The sequence below is a fragment of the Lutjanus erythropterus genome, chromosome 8 (genome assembly GCF_056507025.1).
Source record: "Lutjanus erythropterus isolate fLutEry1 chromosome 8, fLutEry1.hap2, whole genome shotgun sequence".
NCBI lineage: Eukaryota > Metazoa > Chordata > Actinopteri > Lutjaniformes > Lutjanidae > Lutjanus > Lutjanus erythropterus.
This window is the reverse complement of record NC_139324.1, coordinates 14,999,629-15,026,821: the sequence shown is the minus strand read 5'-3', so window position 1 is coordinate 15,026,821 and position 27,193 is coordinate 14,999,629. Positions and strand designations below refer to the sequence as shown.

The window sequence follows — 27,193 nt, the reverse complement described above, 5'->3', positions numbered from 1 at the left end:
AGAGTTTGAGAAGGCAGCCAGTGTTTCATCTCAGTTTCATCAACTGAGATTACAGCACAGCAGCAACATGATGTGCCTTTATTTTTCTAACACCTTTCCATCAGGCATGTAAACCATTGCTGCAACCGTTTTAAGCAGACCCTCTTAGCAATGATCCGTGGAAAAACATCAATCCTTCACTATGGTCCTCTGGGCTCGCTGGAGCTGTGATGCATTGCGCCACGGAGATGCTCGATTTACAGGAAGGAGACTAGGGGAGAATAAATGATATGCTGAAATTATAGCTATAGTTAAATCAATCAGCCCAGGAAGATCGGTATCATCTGATTTTTGCGAGGTACCGTCATGCAGCTGGGCTAATTTATGGGGTCACAGTGGGGTCACGGCTGTAGCTGCAGTGATACGCTGTAATCAAACCGGGGTCCAGACAGCCGAGGCCCAGGGAACATAAATCAACCACATGAACTGCCACTATATACTGCTGGGTGCTGAACTAACATGCACATGCGCACTCTCTCTCACACCCAGCAGGACAAGTAAGCTGTAACTCATTTATTCAGGTATCATGCGCTGTCATCAGGATGCACACGTTCACACACTGATACAGAGCATCCAGCTCGCTGCTAATTCCTCCCATTAACAGTGACATTTAAAGATATCTCCCCCAGTGCACAGCCGCCAGTGTAAAGTACCTTTTCATTAAGCTCTTATTGTGTGGGCCTCAGGGGTGAGGAGGGGAGGTGCCTGGGAGTGTGTGTCTCCCTGTCTGTGTGTGTGTGAGAGAGAGAGAGAGAGAGAAAGAGAGAGACAGCTTGAAACAGACAACAACCAAGAGCCAAGTGTTGAGATAAAGAGGGGACGATGAGGAGGAGAAGCAGTGATATATTGTCCAGATTCATAGGTTGGAACTCCTGTCTTTAAATCACAAGGCTCCCTGAGAAATGGCTATTACTGTGACTAACTACAGGGTCATATGACCGAAGAGGGAGAGATATAGGAAGCCGTGTACGTAGATCACTACATGGACCTGTATATTGGCCCTTCCTATTAATCATTCTTACCCCCTCTAGTCCCTTTTCACACTTCTGTGCAGCAGTACCTGGAGCACTGACCATATACATTTAAATATATCACATTTTGAAAATTGCATGCAGTGCTATAATTACAGGTCATTTACTCTCATTTTATAGCAGCCACCTTTTATGGTTTGCTGGGATTTGATGGGTGTACAGTATGAACGGTAACATTGGTCAGTCACAAGATCTTAATTCGATGGATAATTGTTATGCCTACAAAGCAATGTGTTGGTGTTAGGAGAATTATTTGCCCTCAACCACAGCCATTAGTCTTTATTCGCAGCACATTACTGCAGGACCTGTTTAGAGCATGACCCACTGACACACACTAATGAATAAGTACCTTCCTCTCCCACTTGAATCACATTGAGCCAGAGGTGGCAAAAGAACACACATTCTTTACTCTAGCAGAAGTACAGATAATTGTGTATAAAAAAAAATACTGGTAAATGTAGTGATTCTTTACTCAAGTTAAGCAAAAAAGTACAAGTTCTGAAATGTTCTCAAAGTATAAAAGTAAACAGTAGCCCTCTGAAGGATATTTTTAATGGCAGTTTCTGTGCAAAACTAACTGACCCTCTACTTTTCTCCAAGGTTGTGAATTTCCGTCTCTACCTGTTTCATCTTGTTACAACTGTTACGTTGTTTTTTTATGTTTTACGTAATTTTTTATGTTGTTTTAGGTCTGTCACGTGATACGCACTGACGGAAACACCAAGGAATCGTCTGTTAAAGTTTAAAGTTTCATTGCCCTGATAGTCAATAAATAAAGAATAAGGTACACCCATATCAGAACATTATTACACACTAAAGTCGGCAACGGCCCCAAAAGTCCAGTACTGGTCAGGCTACAGATATCTGAAACATCTGCTTAAATTCCAGAACAAAGTACAAACAAAGTATCTACAGCAGTAAGTGTGTCACTGCAGCAGAGTTCTCCTTTAGTTGTCTGGATGGATCCATAAATCTGCTTCAAGACTATTTTTATCTCGGTCTTCTTAACAGGCTGAATGTTTAAATTTTTGAGACAACCCAGTTGTGAAAGCAGTTCAGAGAGGAATCTATCTTTTTTCTGGCTACACCTACAACACACAAACAGTGAAGGGCAAAACAACACGGTGAGCTTTCATTTTAGTTTGTCCAAGTTTGTCCAATATGGGTAAGTTATTGGACAAACTTGTCAGCTCAGTCTATGTAAGTGATAAAGTTAATAAGTAACTGCCAGCTGGTACTGGCAATATAAATTGGTCTTTTATATTTACTTTTATAATTTCCCTGTCATTCACTCTGCTATATTGATCTATCTCGTCCTTTCTTATCAAAGGCTGTATGTGACAGGAAACAATAGGCTGAATAATAATGGAAATTCTTAAAACCAAACTGCCAATAGAGCAATTTTGCGTATTGTGGCAGAGAAGCAAAGTCCGTCCCTGCTGTTAATTTAAAAAAAAAAAAAAACACTTAATAAAATACAAAAAACAATAAAATGTAGTCAAGGTTGCTAAAATACTAAAAACGTTGGTTCAGCAGTCTGTAACCCCCTCAAGCAGTCCAATCCCAAGCAGCAACTCCTCCAGTGTTCATGTCCTTCCCCTCGCCATCAAACCAACTCCAGCCTTGCATGACTCCCACGCCGAACACAAAGCGCTCCAACCGTTGGATCTGCGGAAGAGCAGAGACACCTGGCGAGTAGTGTGTTCCCCCACAGCTACCCTAGCTTCAATCGTGTCGCTCCTGGCCTGCCTCACTCTGTCCGCTCCAGTATATACACACAAGAATACTCACGGTCTTCCCGGGCGACAGACGCCTGGCTTATTTTTATGTTTGTAGAGCAGATCTCTGTGGTAAATACACACTGATTGCAAGCTGCATGATTCAATGTAGCCCACCTGTTAGTGTAATGTTAATGTAACAGTTATTGGAATACCTGTCAAGCAGATCAATACACATAGTTAACAGTCCCAGTGCTATTATACTCTATATCAGCACTCATGGAATACTTCCTGTGTAATCAAATTACTTGGTTGGAACTACCTGTTGTATAATAGATGATATTAGTAATTTCATCCAGTGTGATTACATTAAAATAATTCTATGTCTGTTTAAATATTTAACCTAAACATAAAGATCCATTTTGTAAGTGCACTATATTTGTGAATTTAGGAGTCAACTTGCTGCACTTTGAAAACACTAATAATTGGCTTTATTCATATGCTTTACATATCAGTTTATCAAAAGTCAAATTTGGGAGAATATTCCTCACTCATTCCTTTTAAACCGACCATTCCTGGTCATCCAAATACCCATACAAACCCACACTCGTGTGAACAACCACACAGACTTATTAAATGAGAAATGAAAGATGGCCTTTCCGTCCCCACAGGATAAAACAGTAACCTTTCATCTGGACCACGACCCCGTCTGGTTCTGCTGGCGAACAGAGTCTCCATGTCCTCTGGTATCAGCTCAGTCAGGAGTGATCTCCAAAACAACTCAAATAATCACTTATTACTGATCTGACTGACCTTCACAAAAGGACTGAGCTTTCTCTAAATTGAGTGAATTTGCTCTTTAAGTGGATGACGGTTACTAACATGACCCTATATGCACTCAAATCCCCACAGTTTACCCCACCTTTAGAAACCTCTTGACTTCACTCAGACAATGTGGCTGCATTTCTCAAGGACAGTGGGTACTACTTCTCTGCAGAGGCTGAAGTCTCCACAGGCTAAATTGAACACATTGTAATTACAGCATGCCCTTGATATTGCACTTTTTCAAATAGGCCTTGCTGCTGACACTGTTTCATGGTTGCATCTCCTTCCAAAAGAAAATGTCCTTCACAGGGAAACATGTTTTGATCTCTCCCACTGTGATAAGCTCTGGGCACAAGATAGATGATAATATTGTACTGTAACTGGGATTAATAACAAAGACGACAATGACAATAACTGTGGCAGCTGAGGTGGTAATTGGCTCAGAGGAATTATGAAATATGATTATTATTTATATTATATTGTTTTCTGATTAAGACTGGAGGCACAGGGAAAGAGTTAGACAGGTCCTGTCCAAAGTGCAAAAATGCGCCTACCCATACTACTATAGCACGCTAACAGACTTTTTACAGCAGCCATTTTTACATGAAATGGAAGGGTAATTGATAACAACTGAGTTTACCCTGCTATATTTCATATCAATACAGTTGCTGTGAAAAAGGTCTGTTGACCCTTCCTATGTCACTTCCTTTTTACTCTGTGCTCCATAGCCTACCTGGTGGAACCTTGGTCAGCTTCCTCCTGTACTTAAATATGCAATTTAATAGGCTTTCATGTTGAAAAGAAAACCAACTTTTGAAGATGGTTACAAGATGTTACCAAGATGTAGTCACATCTTAAGTTAGCTAATGTTAGCAAAATGCACGCTCACTAGCAAGTTAACCAACTTCGATCGTTAGCTAGCTAGTTATATCTGATAGTTAATGTTAGCAAAACACGAGCTAACTAGCTCACTAATTTATATCAATCATTTGCTATCTAGTTAGCTAGCATTTTGCTAACATTAACTAACTAACTATATAGCCTATATGTCCACAGGCCCCCGAGACACATCGTTTAACCATTAACAAATTTGGTAGATGAGCCTAGTACAGGAAAAAGGAAAGAACAAAGCTGGCTGAATATCTGCCAGGTATAAAGCTTGTTCAATTTGCACTAAAGCACACAGCAAAAGGGGGAGTGATCAAAAATAAAGACTGTCAAAGACAAAACATGGCTTTATTTTTTTTTTTAGATGAATTGCATTAATAAACAGCTTGTAGACTGCTCAATTTAGCAGCACTGCCAAGTGTGGAGGTTGTTCAAGTGTCTGCAAAGCCAAAGAAAGCCTGAAAGTCATCTTTTCATCTTTTTTTGGCACAATAGCCAAATGTGCTAATTATTTATCTCCAACATCAGAAGAGGTTGGGCAAAGACTGGAAGATTAATGATGGATCAGATAAGATCATTCACACTCCAAAGATGCTGCAGATATGATAGGAGCATTTTAATGCTCTATTTATCATTGTGAGGAATGTAAACAGTCCTGCAAAATGTTCTTCATCTTCATGCAAAACACAGCACCTCATTCAAATTTAATTAGGACATTATGTGCAGTTAACATGTAATTCTTATTCTCTTTATTTCTGTTTCTCTTCTATTACCTCACTGAATGTTTCTGGTTTGAGATGGTTCTTTTTTTAACCTTAGTCTCCAAATCCACACTACTCTTACCTGCACTTTCGCAGGATGTGACCCAAATTTCGCACAGGAGCACACCCACATTGACACATGTACACACAAACCTATATCTGCAGGTTAATTAGAGTGATAGATATCATCATAGGTGTGACAGAAGGTTTATTTGCAAAGGAAATGAGGGAAATGTAGCCTTTATTAAACGTCTGCCTCTTTCCCACAGGAGGCCTCTAATTGCTGCCTGAGACATACAGCAGTTTTCAACCAATTTATTCCTGGCAGGCGTACTGTATAGCACGCTCTTCGCTGCATGTCCACAATGCCAGGTAGGCTCATTAAGCCATCACTGTACAATGTACAGTCTCATTAGACCTTGCTGACTGACACTAGAATAGAGTAAAATGAGCCACAGCAGCTCTCACTTTGTTAATTATGAGTCGACATAAAAGAGAAAAAAAAAACAGTTAATGTTGTGCAGTTCTGATAGGTAACTTCTGGCTCTGTTTGCCCCCTCCTCTGTGATGTGTTTAAAATGAAGAGTTGCCATTGTGTAGCTGTCCCTCTCTGACTCAAAGTGATGCTCTGTCTCCAAGGTGACAACACATTTACATTGTAGCCATGGACACCACATCTATCACCTTGTGCATGGCATTCAGTGACTTGCAAATCGAGGAGGCATCACTCACAGTGATGTCAGACGACGCTCAACTATGTCTTTCACAAACCCAGCAGAAATTCGATGACAGCAACTCTCACACATGAAGGGATTAAGTCACAGCAGCCAGTCATAAAAGATGCTGACTGACAGAAAAAAATCAATAGTGTATCAATAGCTTGGCCATTCAGTGCATGGCGTGAGGTGAATGATAAGTATGTCCCTTGGCCTGGTGATATGATATTCCCCTAACCGGGTCATCACAGCCACTCCTCGTCCTGTTGCAGCTCTGACTTTGTATTATTGAGCTCGGGCCCTCCAGCTGTTTAGAGTGCTATATATAATTGAGTCGTGGGAATACAGGAATGGAGCCAGAGTGTGCCACTATAAGTGTGTATGAGAGTTTGAGTGTGTGTATGTAATAGATGTTTTGACTGACATGTCAAAGGTAATTGAGTCGTAGGTAGGAGAGAGTGAACTTGCCAGCTGTCAGTCTCTTATAAGCTGAATCCATCAGAATGCAAGACTCCCTATAACCTAAAGAGACAAGTGTGTGTGTGTGTGTGTGCGTGGGTGTGTGTGCCTGCGCATGCCATGTCTTCCTTAGACACGGTACCTCCTACCACGCAGTGCTGCAGCGATTGAAAAGGCCACTGCACCGTGATTCTGTGTTATTAGCTTCTCCCCTTTTTTTCAGGGCGGTCTGAATAATGAATGGAGTTTGAGCATGGGCATAATCTTAAAGTCAGTCTGTTCGGTTGAAAACAGTCCCTCAGTCCGGATGATTTAGTGCAAAGAAACAATTTTCCCTTTAAATGTTTTTCGAGTGAATTCTTTCATAAAAGTAGAGTTCTAGCAGTATTTTCCCTGCAAAAAAAAATGTTAAAGACTAAACATCTGCACATACACCAGAATGTTTATTGTTGGCCCTTGTTGTGATTCAAGCAACAGTGCAATAATGTCCCTGGGCTGATGCAGGTTATCAGCTATAGTTCTGAAAAGGGAAAGCTTCTGTTGGTTTCCACCAATGTTAAAACACAAACAAACACAAAATCAAATCCTGCAGTTTGCTTCATTGCTTAAATTATCTAAAGTTTAAAATTTAAGATTTTCCTGTGAGCAAAAACTCTCTCTAAACCAGACGGGTCATTTAATGTATCATAGTCTCTCAGCACCTGTGCGCACCAAAACATTTTTTTCTGTGGCCAGCACCATTTTTGAATTGGTCCCAGTGGAAGTGCCGTCTATTTACACTCTGCTACAAACACCTGCAACGTGACGACGTGACGAGTGTCTTTTCAAAGCTGAGCATTTGGTGGGTTTTTTTCTGGTCAACAAGAGGTGGAAAATGTCCAACTTTAGACAAACAGGTGTTACCATCACTGTCACTTTTTACAGCTGTCCAATCACAGAGGAGGAGAGGTGGGACAATTAGGCTGCCACAGATTTTGTACTACTTGTACTCCTTGAGACAGACTCCATCTAACTAAAGCCCTTGTACCAAACCCTGGTTCTCACCTTTTTCATACAAATGTGTTTCCTTGGCTTGACTCGGTTTGACTTGGCACATAAACCCCACTTGGCAGAGATTTAAATATCCATTACAACAGGGCTAAACAACTGAAAGGCATGCCAGCACGGAAGACAGTAGATTGACTTGAGCAGCTGTAAAACAGTGGATAAACACTTAACTTCCTATAAATTCTTCACAATAAAAGTCCCTCAACAAAGTAACTTAACATAAAACTGTAACAATAAATAAATACATATAAATAAAACAAATAAACATAAATAAAACAGTAACTTAAAACAACTCCTACACAGCTGAAAGTGAACATGAAATGGTACATTTTTTGAAAATACAAACAGCAATGCAGGAGAGAAGCTAAACTTCCAACCACAGCGATTCAAAACCAGAGAACATTGTCTACCTTGTGCCGACATTTTCACATTCAGTATTTGTTGATAACACAAGCTGCTGCTTGTGAAGCATTAATTACTTCCATGGATACCAAAGCAACCAGAGCCACTCAGCTCTAATAAATGTGGCACCTCCAAAATACTCTCATGCGCTCCCAGCTGAGAGATTTCAGAACTGAAAGTGTTTAGACTAAGGCTTTCACCATGGTTACGCTTCACTCACATCAATGTTACCGGACAGCATTACTCTCACTTGTTAGCTTTCGTATTTAAACATACTTACTTAGCATGTGTTAGCTAGCTTCTCCAAAACTAACAAAAATAGAACAAAAAAGAAAAAGAAAGCCAACTGGACAGAGGATGGGAATGTTGAACAAGCAAGAACATAAACCAAAATAAATTTAATCCCACCATAACAAACACAGACAAGCAGAATATATGGTAAAAAGTAACTGACAAACTCAATGTGAGAAATCTTGCTGTGAACCAAACCATAAATGAAGTATTGAAGAAATATGAAAATATTGCTGTGACAGCACTAAAGGAAATCAACAAAAACTGGTGAGTTTCCATTAAAAATATCATTAATGAAAATAGATGAGACAGCATTATGTTGATGTTTGGTTAGCTATATTTACAGAGCTTCTAGTGCTAATGGCAGATTATTCACTAATTATCTGCACATTGCTCACGTAGGTCTTCTCCTCCTCCTCCTCTTCTTCAATCATCATTAATTCAGCTTTTGTCTTCCACAAATTATTTCACTTTGAAGGTACTGGTATGGGTCCCTTAAAATTTTCTGAGGAAGATGATCGCTAAGGACTTTCTAGTACCACATAAGCAAAGCTAATGGCAAACACTTAAGGGTTAAAGGGTTTTTCCTGACAACAATAAAAATTTAAGGGAAACCTTAGCCTAAGTAGCTTTATGCGCTTGCAGACAGAATTGTCTGCAGACCAATAGGGATAATCTGTCCACCTACCTACCATATAACAGAACAGAATTCAGCAATCTCATAATTGTATACATATGGTCATATAATAAAAACCTCCAAAGAAGGAACTGCATTGGTTCTGCAGCTTTCAGGCTCATTGTTGACAGTGTCAGCACCCCTGCCTCAACAAATGTTAATACGTTTTCATGTGCCAGTTGTATTTTTGGAGTACATTGACTTAATTTTGATAGCCTAACATTTTCATTGTATTATCTAACAGGATAGAAGCACACTCTATCTAGGGTTTTGGTGCTGATTTCGACACCACAGAATCAAAAATAAACTTCAAGGACAGAGCCGAACGGCCAACAGCTGTGCTAGTCTGCACATAATCTGTCTGTCCGTCTCCTTCAAGGTCACGCTGAGTGTGAGCAAGATGTCACATACAGCAATACCAATAGGCAACCCAGGAAGAGTAGAAAAATATCAGCATCTAATATTAATATGTGTATTTAACAAGCTTTTTGCTTCACATTCCTCATGTCATTTTTTATTCTCTGCTTAGTTAGAATGAACCATTATATGGTTATGAGTAAAGTCATTGGCAGTGTGAATACGTACAGTCAGAATAAGTCAAGACAAACCCCTGATTATCTCACCTTTGTTTGGATTGTTGACTTCGGATGACCTGAGTGGAACATTGTGAGGAGGCTCACATGCTTTCTGCCCTCTGCATTCTTTCATCGAGGGATGTTTTATTCAAGGACATTTCTCTCAGCACACTACCTGTGAGCAGTCCAGCATGTTACAGCTGTCACATCAACAATTTGACCCACTTTTGAAGGCTGAGATGTGTCAATTCTGACTCAGCCGACAAAATGTGTTTTTAAAAACTGCTGTTGAGATCCCGGCAGTAGACCAACACAGGCCTCGGAGTTAAATGGTATTAGGATTATAGTTCAAGAAACAGATGCATTCCTGTTTCCAAGAATTTAGCTTTTTAGTGTCTAGTATTGAGTCTTGAAGGCCTCCTGTACATCAATGTTAAATACATAAGAGAAAAAACAACCTCCTGTTTTGCCTTTATATCATGTCTAAATAATAGTGATCTATTTGTGCACTAAAACATGCCATTGTATATTATTCATAAAGCATTCCAGTAAATTAATTTAGGGAGTTTAGTTTCACCTGTAAAATTAACCATCATTTTATGAATTATCTGGATTATAGTTTTTCTAAGAGCACCATCTGGTGGGCAAAAATTCAAATAGCACATGCAATTGTCACTGCTTAACTTAAGATCAGACCACTGTTTTCAACATCCAGCATGTTGTGTTGTGCTGGACACATTGTAAGCATTTCATAATTGACATGATGCATCAGCAGAAGTTGCTGCTGACTCTACAGTACTTCAACACATTGCAAATGAACAGATATGGGCCAAAGGTTTTTCTTTGAATTTTGGATCTTAAGAGTATATTTTTGACTGCAGACTATCATAGAGTAGAACAAATTAAAACATTGTGGATATGTGTAAAAAAGGAAATGTGACAAGCTACCTTGAAGGGTTAGACTAGAGGGTCAATATTGCATCCTAGAAATATATGGTTTGTATTGTATGTGTATGTATTTCTAATTAGATTAAGGCTGGATTATCAGAGTGTAGTTTATGGATCTGTATCAAAAACACACTTGGAGAATTAGGTGGGATCCAGGCTCAAAAAAGCTCAGAGTCAACAATTGGATGAATGTGAGAATTTGTGGACAGAAGACACCCAGCCAAAAGAGCGTTGCAAGCCTGCTGCGAAAGGGAGGGTTTTGGCTGGACAGGAAATGCAGCAGAAAAGTCTATGAAAAGGAGTTTTGTCCAACTGTGAAATGTTCTATAATCCCTGTGTCATTACTAGAAACCTTGCTGATAGATTTGGAATTATTTCAGGTTAAGGAAAGATATAAAAATACTGATTCAGTGAGTGAGTTTTATAGGAATAAAATTAACATTAAGAATATAAATATACAGACTATCTGAAAGTTTTAATTGCTGGATCAAATGATCCAATAGATAATATGGATTCCGATTTCAGTCTACTATTATCATCAGAGTTCTACAATTTAATAAAGTCAATTCAAAAACTAAATTTGGAGCTTAATCCTGGATCAAATGTATGATGAAGGGGCTTAAATACCATCTTCTGTGACTGTCAAGGTAAATGCATGTATTTTTTGTTTTAATACACATAGACATGTATTAAAAAATCAAATTCAAAGGGAAAGGGCATTAGATGGAAGAAAATCAATTAAGAATAGCAACAGCACAACATCCTGTGTCCAATATTTTGCACATTCCTTTACAAGTTTGGTTTGATTGCAGCCTGCAACTCTGTCATTTATATAAATAACAGCCACATTGTACATTTTGTTTCTGCAGTTTGTATGTTTTTTTTAATGTTACTGTGAATTTTCTACTCTCTATATGACTTGTAGTACTTGCCTTAATATTTATTTATATTTCTCACACTATGTTTGTTTTTACGCACCATCTTATCACAGCAAAGTCCTTGTATGTGACAAGCTACTTGGCAATAAAACTGATTCTGATATCGGGAAGCATCCAATCAGTCTTTTTGAGAATTGTCAGGTACCAGAAACAGAGACAATGTGCTTGTTAGTTGCATGAAAGAAAGGACAGACATGAAAAAACGATTAAAAAGAATAGGCGTACTGGAGCATGGTGGAAGTGGACGAGAGAGAGGATGTTGTACAGATTCCTAAGGAAAACAGGACTGATCAGAAAGCGTGACAAAGGACACTGTAGGTCAGGTCTATTATGTTGGCAGCCGTTTAACAACCATTTCCAAATGACAAAAACAGTGAATGCAACTTTGTGTTTACAAAAACAAGCTACTTTAAGTTTGTGGGTGTTTACATTATTTGATAATTATTATGATCATTTTATTAGTAGACTAATGACCCGGTTTTTGGAGATACTCATTATTTAAGTTTTAATTCTAACTAACTAAACATAATGTGGAAGAAAAAAAGGTGCATCTGTCTTACACATTTAAATTAACTTTACAGGTCAGACAGAGGAAATGTAAACGTTGGATCCCTTGGCACATCACTTTTTTTTTTTTTCAAATCTGCCCTTTCATTGAATTTGCTTAGTTTACATTATAAGGAAGTATCCAGCCTGGCTTTTTGTGAACAATGACATTGAGGTGCCAAAAGCTGCAGAAGATGTGCTTATCAGTTTCAGCTTGCAAGAAAGGAAACGATGGAAGGAATGAAAAGACCAGGGCTAACGAGCAGTATATACTGGCATACTAGAGTGCAGTGGACGTGGTCAAAGCAGAGGATGCTCCAGACGATGGCAGTAATGTAACATTAAGGACGCCTGCAGCTGTTAACCCCAAAGAAGAAGAGGACGGAACAGATGATTCCGCGGAACCTTCGATTCGTTTAAGACCCACACGGAACTCTTGACGGCTACACTAGTTATGCTAACCAGCTGTGTAGCTAGCCGGAGCTAGCTTCGCCGGTTCCTGCTGACAGTTACTCACCCTGCGTTCTCGTCAGTTAAATTTAATTGTTAATTTAGTGAACTGCTATCGCTACATAGCTGAATGACAGTGACCGTGCTGTCTGTCTCCGTGATATTATTTTGTCAAAAAATTCATGCAGCTGAGGTGCTAAAATGAGAGAGGGGTGAGTATGTGGCTATCTTACAAACCATTGAGGGGATAGGTGGCTAAGTTAAAACGGGGCTGATAGCACTAGCAGCTATGGGAGCAAAGGATAGCTTGATAGTTAGCATTCTTGTTACGTGGCTAACTCGCAGCTATCTAACATTATTTTTAACAGTGTTGCTTCAGCTTTATGGTCAGCAGCTTCAAAGCCTTGTGTACCACCGTCTGTGATTTGACAGCTTGTTTTGACAGTCCTGAAATAGATTGCTCATTGACAGCTGACAGAAACGGCACCTCAAGTTAACGTTAGCTGGCTAACGCTAACTGTCAAAGCACTCCTAACGTTAACTGTATGTGCTTTTCACCGGGTTGACAGCAGCTGTCAGCATCTCTGTCTTATGGGTGGGGTCTGGACACTTTTCAGTCTTCTAACTAGCGTTAATATTTGTAAACGTGTCCTCGGTTTATTCCCAGCAGCATTACTTATAGTAATACTCATTCCTACTTTTGAAGAAAGCCCCCACTGCACATAGGTTTACCACTACCTGCTAGCTTACATCTGTTTCTTCACTACAAACTCCTAGGACTGGGGGGTGATCACCACTTCAATCTGCTTGCTTCAGATTGACAGATGAGTGATGGTTGGTGCTAGTTGCAGTTGTGACAAGTAGTAGTCGCACACTATTTGCTGCCCTTTTGCCAAACACATGGTGTAAATGAACAGCGTTTTTTTCCAGTAGCTGAAGGATTTGAATGACAGAATCAGCAGCGTATAGTCAGTTTTCGTTATGAAACTGTTTGTTAAGGGCCATATCTTTCACATTTTTAATGGCTATTGTGCAAGGCCCAATTCTTTGTTGAAGGGGCCATGCTTTACCTCAGTAAAATATTTTAACATACTGTTTCATTTAATGCTTTTATTGTGATGATTTTTAGGGATGCACAATATGGATTTTTATCAGCCAGTACTTATAGCCAATAATTACCCACTACTCATGGCTAATAGTGATAACAAAAATGATAAGCTCACATTTTTGTATTTTAAAAAGATGTTCATATAACCCCACGTTTATGCACTCCTGAGGGTAAAAAAGGCTAAGATGTAGTGAGCAAAGATGGGTGATTTAATATTTTATATCTCCGAGCTAATCACTAGTATGTCTACAACAAAAACAAAGAGCAGGTCTGACATTTAAAATGCTCTTTTTATTTTTCCAGTTAAGTACATTTTCAAAATTCACATATATTGCTGGTCTTAAATAGAGCATTTTACCTAATATATCAAATTACCGTAATTTCCGGACTATAAGCCGCTACTTTTTTCACACGCTTTGAATCCTGCGGCCTAAACAATGATGTGGCTAATCTATAGATTTTTACGGCCTCCAGGGGGCGCTCTAGCAGGAAGCGCAAGAGCGAGACAGACAGGTGGAAGAGATAATGCGCTAAGGAAGATGCTAGTTTGATTGTGTTGTGAACAGTCATTTTGCGCATCATGCACACACCCTCATCATGGAAAACACACGAAGAAATGCATATGATGCAGCTTTTAAAAGGAAATCAATCTGACTGTCGAAGAAGGAAATAGAGCTGCTGCACGTAAGCTTGGCATCAATGAATCGATGGTGACTTTTCTGGTAGGCTGGTTATTTTTTTAACCAGCCGTGTTACTGCCGTTTTACTGCCGTGTTACTGCTGTGTTACTGCCATGTTACAGGCACTGTTTGGAAAAAAGCATTTATTTAATTACAAATTTAAAAAAATCTTTCTGTGTACCATTTTTCTGTGTAAATATCTCATGTTACAATGTGGACACCTGCAGCTTATAGACAAGTGCGGTCTATATATGTACAATTTTTTTTTTTTTTTTATTTAGTTTGTGCTTATATTCAGGTGCGCTCAATAGTCTGAACATTACGGTAAATGTTTTCACATAAACTTTCAAATGAGCTATTATAGCTAATATTCATTGCCTATAATGTAGGTGTGTCACATTTCTGCAAATCAACAATTTGAGTTGACTTTCAGTTTTAAGGTTACGATTTTATTTGATTTTATGATTTAAACGTGCTCTTTTAGCTTTTATGGCTATGCCGTTGTTAGAGTAATCAAGTAATGAACTGTTTTTCAGTTTAGTGAGTTCATTGTGTGCAGAGAGCTGCAGTTTTTGTTTCACTTTGTTATAACTATGAGCAGTCCAATATGTTTTCTGTGTTCCTTCAGTTCTAGTTGAAATTGGTTATCTATAGCTGCTAGGGTCAGAGTCCATTTGTCCATTTCACTGTGAGACAGAGCCTTGTGCTTCCTGCGTGATCTTTGAGATTCTCAGCGGTAGTGAAGCAACGCCCTTGCAGAGTCTGGTTTGTTTAGTTTTTATCTGTGCCATTGCCAAGAGTGAAGTTTCGCACAAGTATGTTGATATGAAGTGTCGCAAATGTCCAAGAGTGTGTTTCCTTAGGTCACGGTGCTTCCTCCTCACACACACCCAAAACTTGGTCAGCCAATTAGTTGTGAAACTGCAGTTCACAATTTAAGGACACATCTAATTACTCTGCCTTGTAGTGACCGGGTAATAAACCACAGTTTCATGTTTTCTGACACTGTAAATGGGTCTCCGACTCTTTCTAGCTGCTCCGACCTTTGCTCAAAATCAGGAAAGTATGCTTTGTAGTTGGCATTAACTTAGGCTTAGTGGTCATCAACATTGGCTTTGAATGTATTTCTCTGTTTGCACACTGGACATAAAGCCATCAAACTGATGGAAACAGCTGAAGTCACCTTCTGCATAACATCTCTTCCAAAATGCTGCTTTCTTGAGAAAACCATAAGCAATGAACTTTTAAATAAATAGAAAAACATTTCATAAATCCTCTTACTGATGTAATTGTACAATGACACTGATAAAAAAAAACTTTTTCAACATTTTTTATCTTAAATAAACTGCAAACAACTTATTGGTAATGACCTTGATTTATTATTATGCGCCAATTCTGGATAGTTCTTCTGTATTCAATGTATGTTTTAAAATCATCATTTGGGTTCTGTTTCTTTCACTGAATTGTAACTGAAACTGTTTTTCTAAATGCTTTCCTTGATCATGTATGTTTATATCAACCACATGTCCTTCTCACCCTTGTACTCTTCTGTGTATTTACAGAGTGTGTGTTGTGTGACTCAGCTCTCGTGTAGCCATGGAGAAGCCCTGGAGGCTGTGGGGGGCAATGGAGCGTTGTACCCTGACTCTGGCCTCCTGGTCCTGGGGTGCTTGTCGAGTCTCTCTTTTGGCCCTCATCCTCACCTTCCACCTGTATGGAGGATTTTTTCTCCTAGCTCTTATCCTGGCCTCTGTGGCAGGCATCCTCTACAAGTTTCAGGATGTGCTCCTCTATTTCCCTGACCAGCCCTCCTCCTCTCGCCTGTATGTTCCCATGCCAACAGGAATTCCACATGAGAATGTGTACATTCGCACCAAGGATGGTGTGAAGCTTAACATCATCCTGCTTCGCTACACAGGAGGGGACACTCCTCCTGGAGTCACCCCTGGCAATCAAAGCAGCCCTGCCTCCTCTGCTCCACCTACCATCCTTTATTTCCATGGCAACGCAGGTAATATTGGTCACAGGGTGCCAAATGCCCTGCTGATGCTGGTCAATTTGAAAGCCAATGTGGTGCTGGTGGACTACCGTGGCTATGGAAAGAGCGAGGGCGAGCCCAGCGAGGATGGGCTGTACCTGGATGCCGAGGCTACGCTGGACTATGTCATGACCCGTCCTGATCTGGACAAGACAAAGGTGGTACTATTTGGCCGCTCACTGGGTGGCGCTGTTGCTGTGCGCTTGGCATCAGTTAACCCTCACCGTGTAGCTGCCATTATTGTCGAAAACACCTTCCTCAGTATCCCACACATGGCAGCAACACTCTTCTCCTTCTTGCCCATGCGCCTGCTGCCCTTGTGGTGCTATAGGAATCAATTCCTGTCCTATCGGCAGGTGGCGCTGTGCCGCATGCCCTCACTGTTTGTGTCTGGTCTGTCGGACCAGCTCATCCCACCAGTCATGATGAAACAACTGTATGAGTTGTCTCCTGCGCGGACTAAACGTCTGGCTATCTTTCCAGAGGGCACACACAACGACACTTGGCAGTGTCAGGGCTACTTCGCTGCTTTGGAGCAGTTCATGAAAGATCTGCTGAAGAGCCATGCCCACGAGGAGAGTGCTCAGCCTTCAGCCAGTGTCACCATTATCTGAGAAAAGCAGTCAAAGAGTGACTGTTAACTACAGGTTATGGGCTGAAGTGAAGACTGTCATGGAAGTTGATTGGATGGACTTCATTGATTTTTGGAAAGAATGTACATTTTTTATGCTTTTGACTGGGTTCTTATGTTATTTCACTCTTTTTAACTTTATGTAAATGTAACATATTTGTTAAGATGATTTGACTATTTCAAGATTTTAAGAGAGGGCAACAATGCCCTTGTTGGTTCTTTTGTGTTGCAGCTATGAATGCATGTATTTATGACCTTTTATGAATGAAGCCAGAGCATACATGCCCAACTGCAAGACATGCCACAACCACAAGAGAATTCGCTGTAATGGGTCTATTGAAATGAATTAAAATCACTGAATCAATTGCTCATAGCATAATGACCCTGTGAGGACCTACAATAGTGAAAGCTGATTACTACTGGAATTAAAATGACACTTCTTCTGATGTACAAATGAGACACTGATAATATGTAGGCCTATACTGTGTACATATATATATATATATATCTTTGTTAATCCATTGCACTTTTTTGTTCAGATTTACCCAAGTGTTGAGTTATGCAGGCTAACATCTTCTGAGCAATACTTTGGCGGGCATATTTTTTCTCTCCCCTTTTGGTGAGGAACATTAATATTTAGACTACTTTCAGCAGCTTGGCATGACATGACATTGTAGTGATCATAATTTATATATACCCGTGAAAATGTTTTTTCTGACACAATAGCGTGAAACAAACGTGCTGTTAAATTATTATATTCAGCCACAAAAACTGTTGGCTGATATGACGTTTTCAGTAAGATAATGTTGACGTTTGTTACTTCTGCCTATCAAAAATAATTTCTTGAGGTCTTATTTCCTGTCAAACTACTTCTGTTTCAGTGTGATTGAAAGCTGCTGCTGTTACTGTGTCCTGTTCAAGCACAGCTAGCATGCAGGATAGTCTTTACTCTGAAAAGGGGCTCAAGTTGCTGCTGAGCAGCTTTGGCTCCTGTAGTTTGTTAAGGACCATGTTTTGTTTGTGGTTTGTTATTAAAGGATGGGTCCAGATTTCTTCAAGTCTGAGGACGTCAATATAGTACAGGCCCATATTTATAGTGAAAGAGTTACTGGTCAGTGTAATCTGTTTCTAATGTGCACACACATCCATTAGAAGAGAAGGACAGACATTTTTTATACAAAAATAATTCCAAAGTTGAGCAGAAGCTAATTTGAGGTTTCAGCAGTATGTCAAGGACAAATTAAGTGGATAGTATTGAGAAGAACATTTCCTCTTTGTGATACTAATCTTGCGCTCAGATCACCAAGGAAACATAGTCTGGCAAACTTCAAAAGATGTTTTAGGGCTACAGCTAACTATTATTTTTATAATTGATTAATTTGTCCATTATTTTGTTGATTTATTGATTAGTTGTTTGGTTCATAAAATGTCAGAAAACTGAAAAATATCTCTCACAAAGCCCAATTTGACCAAAAGGACTAAAGAAACCGTAAAATATTCACATCTGAACACCTGAAATCACAGAATTTGGATATTTTTTCTTAAAAAATGACAACTGATGGATTGATTAGCAAAAAAATAGACAATTAATAGTCTTTTGATAATTGATTTATTGTTACAGCTTTAGATATTTTGCATGAAAAAGACCCCTTGAAAGTTACTCAGGTTAAAGGTTCAGGTTATGTAAGATTTATGGGGAGTTATTGGCAGAATATGGCAGAAATTAAATATAATATTCATAAACATTATTGTGTACTCACCTGAAAGTTTTCATTACCTTAGACTAAGCTGTTTACAGTGTTTAAGTGCAGGTCCTGTTTCATGGAGGCCACCATCATGTTGCACCGTGTTTCTACAGTAGCTCAGACTGGACAGAGTTTGGTGGCGTGTGGTTCCTACACGGAAAGGGAGAGTGAGATGAGGCGTTTGCAGTCTGCAAGCTCACCGCTACATGCCACTAAATCCTACACACTAGTCCTCTAACTTATGCTTAACTTTGGCTTGTGCTTTCTCTTACACCCCGATTGCGCTGGAAAGGTATTTCTTAAAGCTACTACAAGGAACAAATATTTTGTTGATTTTGGAGGCCCCTGTGGACAAAAGCGGTAGTGTTTCCACAATAACCACAAAATGTAACATCAAAAATAAAGTTATCCAAATGAAAATGTCCCTCTGTCCCTTTTTAACTGCCTAATGTGCTACTCGCTGTAACTTGGAAAAATGTAAACATAGGCTTGTTTAATGTGATTTCACTGAGAATCCGACACAGGGGCAGACTTTAAGAACTGTATAGAAATAGCGTTACAGTTAAAACTTGTGATAAAACCTCATACTGTGGCCAGTACAGACAGGAGGAATGATATCAGCAGTGACTCTTTCAGCATAAATTCATGTGAGTGTTGTAGTAAGATAGTCTTGAAAGAACCCGAACCTATCCTTTAAAAACCAAAAATAAAGTGTGAGCATTTTTAGATTATTTGTTAGCTATTATCAGCATCATAGTTGTTAATTGGAGGACTCTAGGTTGTCGTCTCACCCCATGCTTATGTGGCAAAATGGCTTTACTCACTTGGAGGGCTTTTAATGAGCTAATTAACCTTTCCTGCATGTCTTCCAGGGGGTGGAGCAGAGCCTGACAACACTGTTACCTGCTCTTGCTTTCCAAATGCAGCATGCTGCACTGCAGTGGTATCAAAGCCATTTGAATACAGATCTCCTTAGCCATATTTGATACTGTTTGCAAACAGTATGCTTAACAAAATTTAACAAACATCAGAAGACCAAATTTGTCAGTGTGAGAACAACTTGAAAAATGGTCTAAAGGCTACTATGAATGTAAATTGTGGTCTTGAATTAACAAGTGTGCTTTATAAGAACTAATGTATAGATGTTTTTGGTTTTTTTTCTCCCTGTGTGACTTTTTGCCCCCAGTGGCACAGAACAGTTTCAGACATGTTTTGTATTATATCAGATCCATTAACTCAGTTGAGAATTTGATTACTTTGATCCCATCATATGTTGTAGAGCACATTGTGCAATTGGAATTCAGCCATGTGACATTGATATGTTTATTTTTACATTCTTTTGCTGTTATTTTTTTGCTTGCACAATCTCTTCATTCAAGAAAACATGGAGGAACTTGTCATCATTCACTTGAATTATTGTTTTGGTGGCTGGCCTAAAAAAAAAAAGATACAAATAACTAGAATCTTGGCTTCTTATCCTAGCCAAATTTATTGTTACTGTTCAACACCTTGTTGATGTAGAGAAATGAAATCTGAATGTCTGTGTGTTTTCTATGGCTGTGTTGCCAGGTATTGTGCAAATGCACTATGGAACATATTTTTATATGTTCATATGATTGTGAATAGAGTGGAATGAATGCTGTTTAAAGTGTTGGCATAATTTGGAATTTGCATTTGCAAGCTGGCATGTGATTACATTGAGTCCTGGCAAATTTCTGTAATGAACCTGCACAGTGTTGACATTATTTGTGTACATTTACCATGACTTATAGAAACAATGATGGATACCTGAACAGTCAGACATCTGAATGATTCATCGTTATCTTTAGTATGAGGATTTTCCATTTTAGAGTAATGTTTCTTTTCTATTCCAAAATAATGTTGACAACTTCTTTTGTAAGCACACATTTTCACTTTCTATTTTCTGTACTGTAACATGCAATAAATTGATACATTAAATTTGCTTGACTTCTCTTGTTCTTTGTTGTAAACAACCATTTTTTAATGTCATGGTTCCAAATTTATTCATTTATTTTAGCACCACTTCACTTTTTATATTCTGGGAATCACAAGTTTGTTTGTTTTGCAATGGTAAGTTGCCTTCTAAAGTTGAAGTAATTTTTTTGCACTTCCTTCTTTCAGAACACTCCTCCAGCTGTGAAATTTAAATGTACTGGTGTCATTAATAATGTCTATTCCTCCTGTGCAGTCTGAAATCTCTCCTGTTTCTATACCACACTGACACTCATCGAAACCCTGAAACTGTTGTTTCTATTTCCACTGTAATATTTGCTTGGATGATCTGTTGGAATGGAAACTGAGATGAATTGAATCATTTTGAAAGAGCAAGATAAAGAGAAAAGGGGGATGGATTAGTCAAGGCAGGAAGCTCTGTGTGTGGTTAGCTGAGCGGAACAATAGAGGGGAAGCTGTGTCACTCTTTTTTATACTGTATTTGTTCTGCGTAGTCCCTCAGACTAAACTGGAACCGGCTGCAGAAGGACAGAAACAAGAGTTAAGGAAGTCTTTGGAGTATTTAGTGAGGGATTAAGGTAAAACTGGTGACTCAGAGAAAACATTGATGGCAGATGCAAACATTTGCCACTCCTAGAACAAGCCAGCAGTGTAGTTCAGGCAACAGACCAGTCAGTCATGCTGCCAGTGTGAGCTCTCAGGACAGTATATGGGACCCACGATGGCTGTTTTGGCAGGTGTGGAGCCAGGAACTGGACAAAAGGCAGGTGAAGGAAGGCTGTCCTGGCCAGTTTTCCTGCTGACGCTAGCTGCCATCACCTCCTCCTCTCTTTCAGCTTTGTCCCTGTACCAGCTGGTGGCTCTCAGAGCGGAGGTGGAGGGACTCAAATCAGAGCTCTATCGCAGAAGAGAAGAGGGACAAGAGGCCAAGCGTGGAGGCCAGGTGAGGAACAACTAGGCCACCACATAATTGCAAACACTACATAAGACAAGCATTTTACCAGCATGTATTGTTTTTCTAATGCTTTTATTGTGTCTGTTCAGATTGAGAATATCAGTAGCAGAAGAAGCAGCCAAGAACCCCTGCACCAACCTGGGTCTCAAGATGCTGTCAACCTGATAAGGAAAAAAAGAGTGGTCCCTGGAGCAGAGACATTTGGTAATGACTGAAAATTACTATTAATGTATAGATGCAGAAGCCTGAATATTATAAACATAATATGACTGATTCCATTTGTAGTGTTTAAGGTGGTAATTAATGTTTTTTTGTTTTTAATAGAAACCCATTTCCAAAAAGTTGAGATGTTATGTACAATGTAGATAAAAACAGACTGCAATAATTTGCTAAAACTTTAGAACTTTTATTCATTTCAGTACGGTGCAAAGACAAGACATTTAATGTTCAAACTGATGTGAAATGTTCACACATTTTTAAGAGGAGACAGGCATGGACTGGCAGGCAGGCCAGTCTAGTACCCAAACCCTTTTACTACAAAGCTGCAGTGTTACAACACGTGCAGAATTTGTCTTGGCATTGTCTTGTTGAAATAAGCAGGGAGAGACGTTTGGATGGCACCATATGTTGCCCCACAACCTGTACATACCTTTAATCATTAATGGGACCTTGGTCACTAACACACCCCAATACCATCAAAGACGGTCTTTCGAAGTTAGCGCTGGTAACAATCTGAACGGTCCTTTTCCGAAAACAGTTTCAAAATGTGAACTCGTCAGACCACAGCACATTTTCCCACTTTATGATAAGCTTGGCCCGAGAGAATTTAGCAGTGTTTCTGGATGTTGTTGATGCACACCTTTTGCTTTGCATGGTAGAGTCTTAACTTGCATTTGTAGATGCAGCGACAAACTGTATGCACTGGCAACAGTTTTCCTAAGTGTTCCCAAGCCCATGTAGTATTTTATACAATTATCTGGGTTTTAATTGCACTTTATAATGCAGTGCCACATGAGGTGTCAAAGGACACAGGCATTTGATGCCTTGCCCCTTATGTGCAGACATTTCTCTTGTGGATATTATGTATTGAAGATGGTGAAATTTCTAATTCCTGCAGTTTTGTGTTAAGACATGTTCTTAAACCGACTGTGTGCCCACGCAGTTTTTCACAAAATCATCATCTGATCCTTGCTTGTGAACCAGTGAGCCTTTGGAGGATGTCCCTTCATTACTCAATCATGATACTGTTATCTGTTACTGTAACCTGTTTAACTATTGAATGTTCCAAACAGGTGGTGTTTTTAATATTCCAATGCTTTCCCAGTCTTTTATTGCCCTAGTCACAACTTTTTGGGAATGTGTTACATCAGAATGGGGTAAAAATAAAAAAAAAAATAAAAAAATATTAACAGTGTGTATTTATACACAATAAACTTTAAAACAAAAAAACAATAAACTTTATCAGTTTGAACATTAGAAATATTTTATTTGTTCTGTAGTCAGTTGAATATTGGTTGAAAAGGTTTTGCAAATCATTCATTTCAGTTTTTTTATGTTTTACATAACTTCCCAAGTTTTTTGGAATTGAGGTGTAGGTAGCTTATTGTTATGATATTCTCTGTACCATTTTCAAGTCATGTCAAGTTTATTTATTTATCTCAAAATCACAAAATGCCTCTCTATAATCTGTACACACCTTGTATCCTTAAAACTTCATTCAGAAAATGAAAATCTTCACAGAAAACATTGTTCACATTAAAACAGACCAAGTGTTAATGACTCATCAGCTTTGGTGATAACCATGTGAAAACTTAGACTTGAGTAAATGCTGCCATCCATTAGTGCTCACCATTAACTAAGGGTGTGAATGTGCACACCATCAGCTCAAACCATTTAACAATCCCAGGGGTGCAGTATTAACAGTATACTTCAGCTGATCAAGTGCCAACGCCATAAATGGAATTTTGCACAAAAGTAAAAAAGGAAGGAGCTGAAAGAAAAAGACAGACAGTCTTGAAATAAACTGTCTGCAGACTGCTGGCCATTTTTAACACGTCTTCATCTCTCTTATGTTTTTTACACAGTTTCTCAGCCGTGCCTGCAGTTGTTGGCAAATGATAGTCGGCAAACCTATAGGAAAGGTACAGTATATCTGGCCTGGGTTGTGATATTCTGTTGATTTGTCATTGATTTTTGTGTAATTTTTTGACATTTTACCAATGCAAGACCACCCTTATAAATGATTTATAATCATTAGGTTATTAATCAGGGTGTAAACATTAATTATAAATCATTAATAAGCTGTTATAACACATTTAATAGAAAGGGCAACAGTGATCTGTTGCTTACCAAATAATGAGCCCACATTAATCTATACTGTTAATTCTCAGATCCCAGCTTGGTCTTCTCCATCAGCAGCATTTACGTCTGTCAGCTTCATCACATTTGTTAATAGTAATAATCATAACAAAAGGTTTATTTGGCATTTCAAAAGAACAGTACATTTGACATGTTCAGCATGCTATCAGCAGCTGCCTCATTATTATCACAGGTGTTGATGTGACATTATGCTATCAGGTTGTCATGCCCAGTGGATATTAAAGTGGTACATTATGATGCCTACACTTTACAACAAGGCTCCCCTTTTCCAGTTATAAATATTAGTATCTCATTTGTAAAATTAATTAGTAGTAAGAAGCAGTAACTGCCATGTAATTTTGCCAAATAGTGGGCCAACACTGATGTATGAAAATTGTGTTATAACTTGTTTATTAATGATTTATTACATGCCAACAAGTTAATTAGAAATCATTTCTAAAGCATTAAGAAGGGTGGTCGTATTGTAAAATGGAATAACATTTTATTTTAACGTGTGTGCAAAAGACTGTAATTACATGTCATTACACTCATCATGAGTGACACTTCATTGATATGAAGGAGTCTTGAATGTGAATGACTGTCCTGAAGTTTCATTTGGTCAGTTATGCCATTTTAAATGCAAATATGACATTGTTTGTTGTCTTTGTTATGACAACATGGCATTGCTCAAGCCAATAATGTCTTTGTTATGACAACTGGACACTGACCAGGACAACATCGTTGTCATGACAACTTGATATGATCTTAAAGAAATTGTTCATGGCACTATAACAAAATCATTTGACAGGATAATAAAAAGTATTTTTTTTTATCTAAAATACATTTCTGTCTAAAATGTATGTACCACTTTACTTGAGGTCAAGGAAACTATTCATAAGACACTTATAATGGTTTTATTACACCCACTGTCAAAACTAACCCCATATTAGAGTTTACTGTAGTGTTAAAACATAATGCTAAACAGTTTCTTCAAGTTTGATAATTTCAAGTTGCCATGACAAAGACACTGACAGATCTCTTGGTTAACATCAAATTGTGATTAGAAGAACATTACTGACTTGATTAATGTCAAGTTGTCATAACAAAGACATCTCAAGAAATGTCAGCTGTTCATTTAAAAATGACAAATTTGGCCAAATGACACTTGATCAAACCTAAAGACTCTCTCATGTTCATGACAGGTATTATAATGATTATGACAGTGTAATGACAGTCTTATGCACATCACTTGAGACAAAGTGTTAGCGTTTTTGTTTGGCATTTACATTACTATTAACTATTATTATAGAATATATATTTCATGAATATACTTTGTACTACAATGTATATAAACATAGAGTTTATGCAGAAACACAAGCAGTGACTCCAGTAACTGCTTGGAAACAGGTTGACTGTTGGAATCGATGTTCAGCTTTCCCTTCTTTAACATGTTTTCTGTTATTTCTTGAATCAGACATAAAATCAGATTCGTACGTAGCCATCCCTTGGCTGTCCGGGCTGAGGAGAGGCACTGCTCTGGAGGCAGACGGAGACAGGATCTTAGTCAGAGAAGAGGGCTTCTACTTTGTGTACAGTCAGGTTGGTCTCTTTGCTGTCATTTCAGCAATTTTCCACAGGGGGGTGCTGCTAGTCTGTTTGCTGATTACCGTGTTTGTCATGGGAGGGGAACAGGTCTACATACATAACAGAAAAAAAGGGTGTGCTCGATCTAAGCATGCAGCTGGTTAACAGACCTTGAAGAAAGGTCAGATGGAGAAGAGAAAATGCAAATGATGTATGCATAATAAATAAACTAGCAAATGCTGTACCACTCACATGACTGTTTATACATGTTAAAACCACAACTGTGACATACCTCATGGATTTAACTCAGTCTTTCTGGTGTGCTCAGGTCTTCTACGTGGACAGCACCTTTGCAATGGGTCACGTGGTGATCCGGTGGAAGGGCAATGTGGTGGGAAATGAGGATCCACGTGTGGACCTGTTCCGCTGCATCCAGAATATGGCCCCTGTCGACCCTTTCAACACCTGCTACACAGGAGGTGAGCCGTGTTATTGTTTATGTCCACCTATATTCACCCCTTTTTGCAACAGCTGTTCTGCTCTAAGGCATGTGTGTGAGTAGAATGGCAGTTTAAAGTCTTAAGTGAACACTTCCACTTCCTCAGGTATTGTGAAGCTGGAGGTCGGGGACCACTTGGAGCTGCTGATCCCTCGCCCCACAGCCAACGTGTCCCTGCACGGAGAGACCACCTTCCTGGGTGCTGTCAAACTGGCTTAAAGTCTGTCACCTCGCTTTGGACCCGAGGGACGCTTTTGTGAAAGGAGGCGCAGTTCTGGTGACCTCGTCTGGCTTTGGGTGTTGTGAGGAGAATACAGGAAGCAGCCAGTTCTGTACTGGCTGAATGACTGACTGTGTGACTCCTCGTTTGTTCAGCCTGAGGGGACATGATGAATACTATGAGTTGATGGCATAGCCTTTGTTCTTACAAATACATGAACCTTATGTTCATTTCTACCACACATCAAGACAAAATATCACGAAAACTGTCTGAATCAAGTACTTTTTCTTCAAATGCTCACAAACACATGAGAATGAGAGATGTATTACTTGTGTGAAATCATTCTCCTGCTGTTTTCATTAATAATCTTTCCGCCTGTAGCAGCAGCAGCAGTTCTTCTCAAATGCTTTATTATTTTAGATATTTGACGTGTGAGTGGTCTGATTTATCATTTGAATGCCATCATTTGATTTAAGTTGACCTATATATGTCTGCAATAAAGTGACAGTTCTTGTGCAAGAGATGACATCATCTGAAATCAGGGTGGAGGTTGCTGTTCCCTTGTTGGCCACAAGAAGGAAAGACTTGAGCGTGGCAGAACATCCTGCCAGGCAGCACAGAGAGGAGAATCGAGCTATGGTTGAGCAGGAACAGAGGAAATTATGAAAAGTGCCTATTTTTAGATCGAAGCAATAAGCAGATGATGTCTGCACATTCAAAGGAGCTGCTGCTCAATGAATGAATGAATGAATTCTTCACTCCATACTATGTTAAACTAGAAGCAGGAGGGGCGTTTCACCTGGGGCACGTGCTGGCCAAAGGATTATCATGATTTTATTCGCTTTATTTTCCTGAACGAACAAATATGTGCTGTTAAAGTTAGTAATATTTAGAGTTCATTACTGCATGGCTGGGTGAGAATCCAATGACATAAGTAATGGATTTTCAGTGGAATTACATTGTGATTGTCATAAGTTATCACCGCTTTTGTAAATATTCACTTCTGATCTGTCAATTCCAACATTATACAGCTCTGATCATAGACCCTGGAGGACTTTGTGGAAGCAATAAAATCATTTTTATATCAATAA

The 27,193-nt window shown here is 39.1% G+C and overlaps 2 protein-coding genes across 2 annotated transcripts; both read left to right on the top strand.

Moving 5' to 3' along the window:
* Positions 1–12,235: 12,235 nt before the first annotated feature.
* abhd13 (abhydrolase domain containing 13) lies at positions 12,236–17,816 on the top strand. Its single transcript, XM_084724642.1, has 2 exons — positions 12,236–12,522; positions 15,661–17,816. Exon 2 carries the CDS (start codon positions 15,695–15,697, stop codon positions 16,748–16,750), a length of 1,056 nt encoding a protein of 351 aa, XP_084580768.1. The 5' UTR covers positions 12,236–12,522; positions 15,661–15,694; the 3' UTR covers positions 16,751–17,816.
* A 3,275-nt stretch (positions 17,817–21,091) lies between these two features.
* Positions 21,092–26,836, top strand: tnfsf13b (TNF superfamily member 13b). Its single transcript, XM_084724641.1, has 6 exons — positions 21,092–21,429; positions 21,531–21,645; positions 23,526–23,582; positions 25,274–25,398; positions 25,712–25,862; positions 25,989–26,836. Exons 1-6 carry the CDS (start codon positions 21,196–21,198, stop codon positions 26,099–26,101), a joined length of 795 nt encoding a protein of 264 aa, XP_084580767.1. The 5' UTR covers positions 21,092–21,195; the 3' UTR covers positions 26,102–26,836.
* The last annotated feature ends 357 nt before the right edge of the window (positions 26,837–27,193 follow it).

Bases quoted from the DNA above. Each gene is read 5' to 3' on its own strand.
- abhd13 (XM_084724642.1), top strand. From the start codon at position 15,695: ATGGAGAAGCCCTGGAGGCTGTGGGGGGCAATGGAGCGTTGTACCCTG.
- tnfsf13b (XM_084724641.1), top strand. From the start codon at position 21,196: ATGGGACCCACGATGGCTGTTTTGGCAGGTGTGGAGCCAGGAACTGGA. The intron at 23,583-25,273 runs GTACAGTATATC...TTCTTGAATCAG, and splicing joins TCGGCAAACCTATAGGAAAG to ACATAAAATCAGATTCGTAC. The intron at 25,863-25,988 runs GTGAGCCGTGTT...CCACTTCCTCAG, and splicing joins CAACACCTGCTACACAGGAG to GTATTGTGAAGCTGGAGGTC.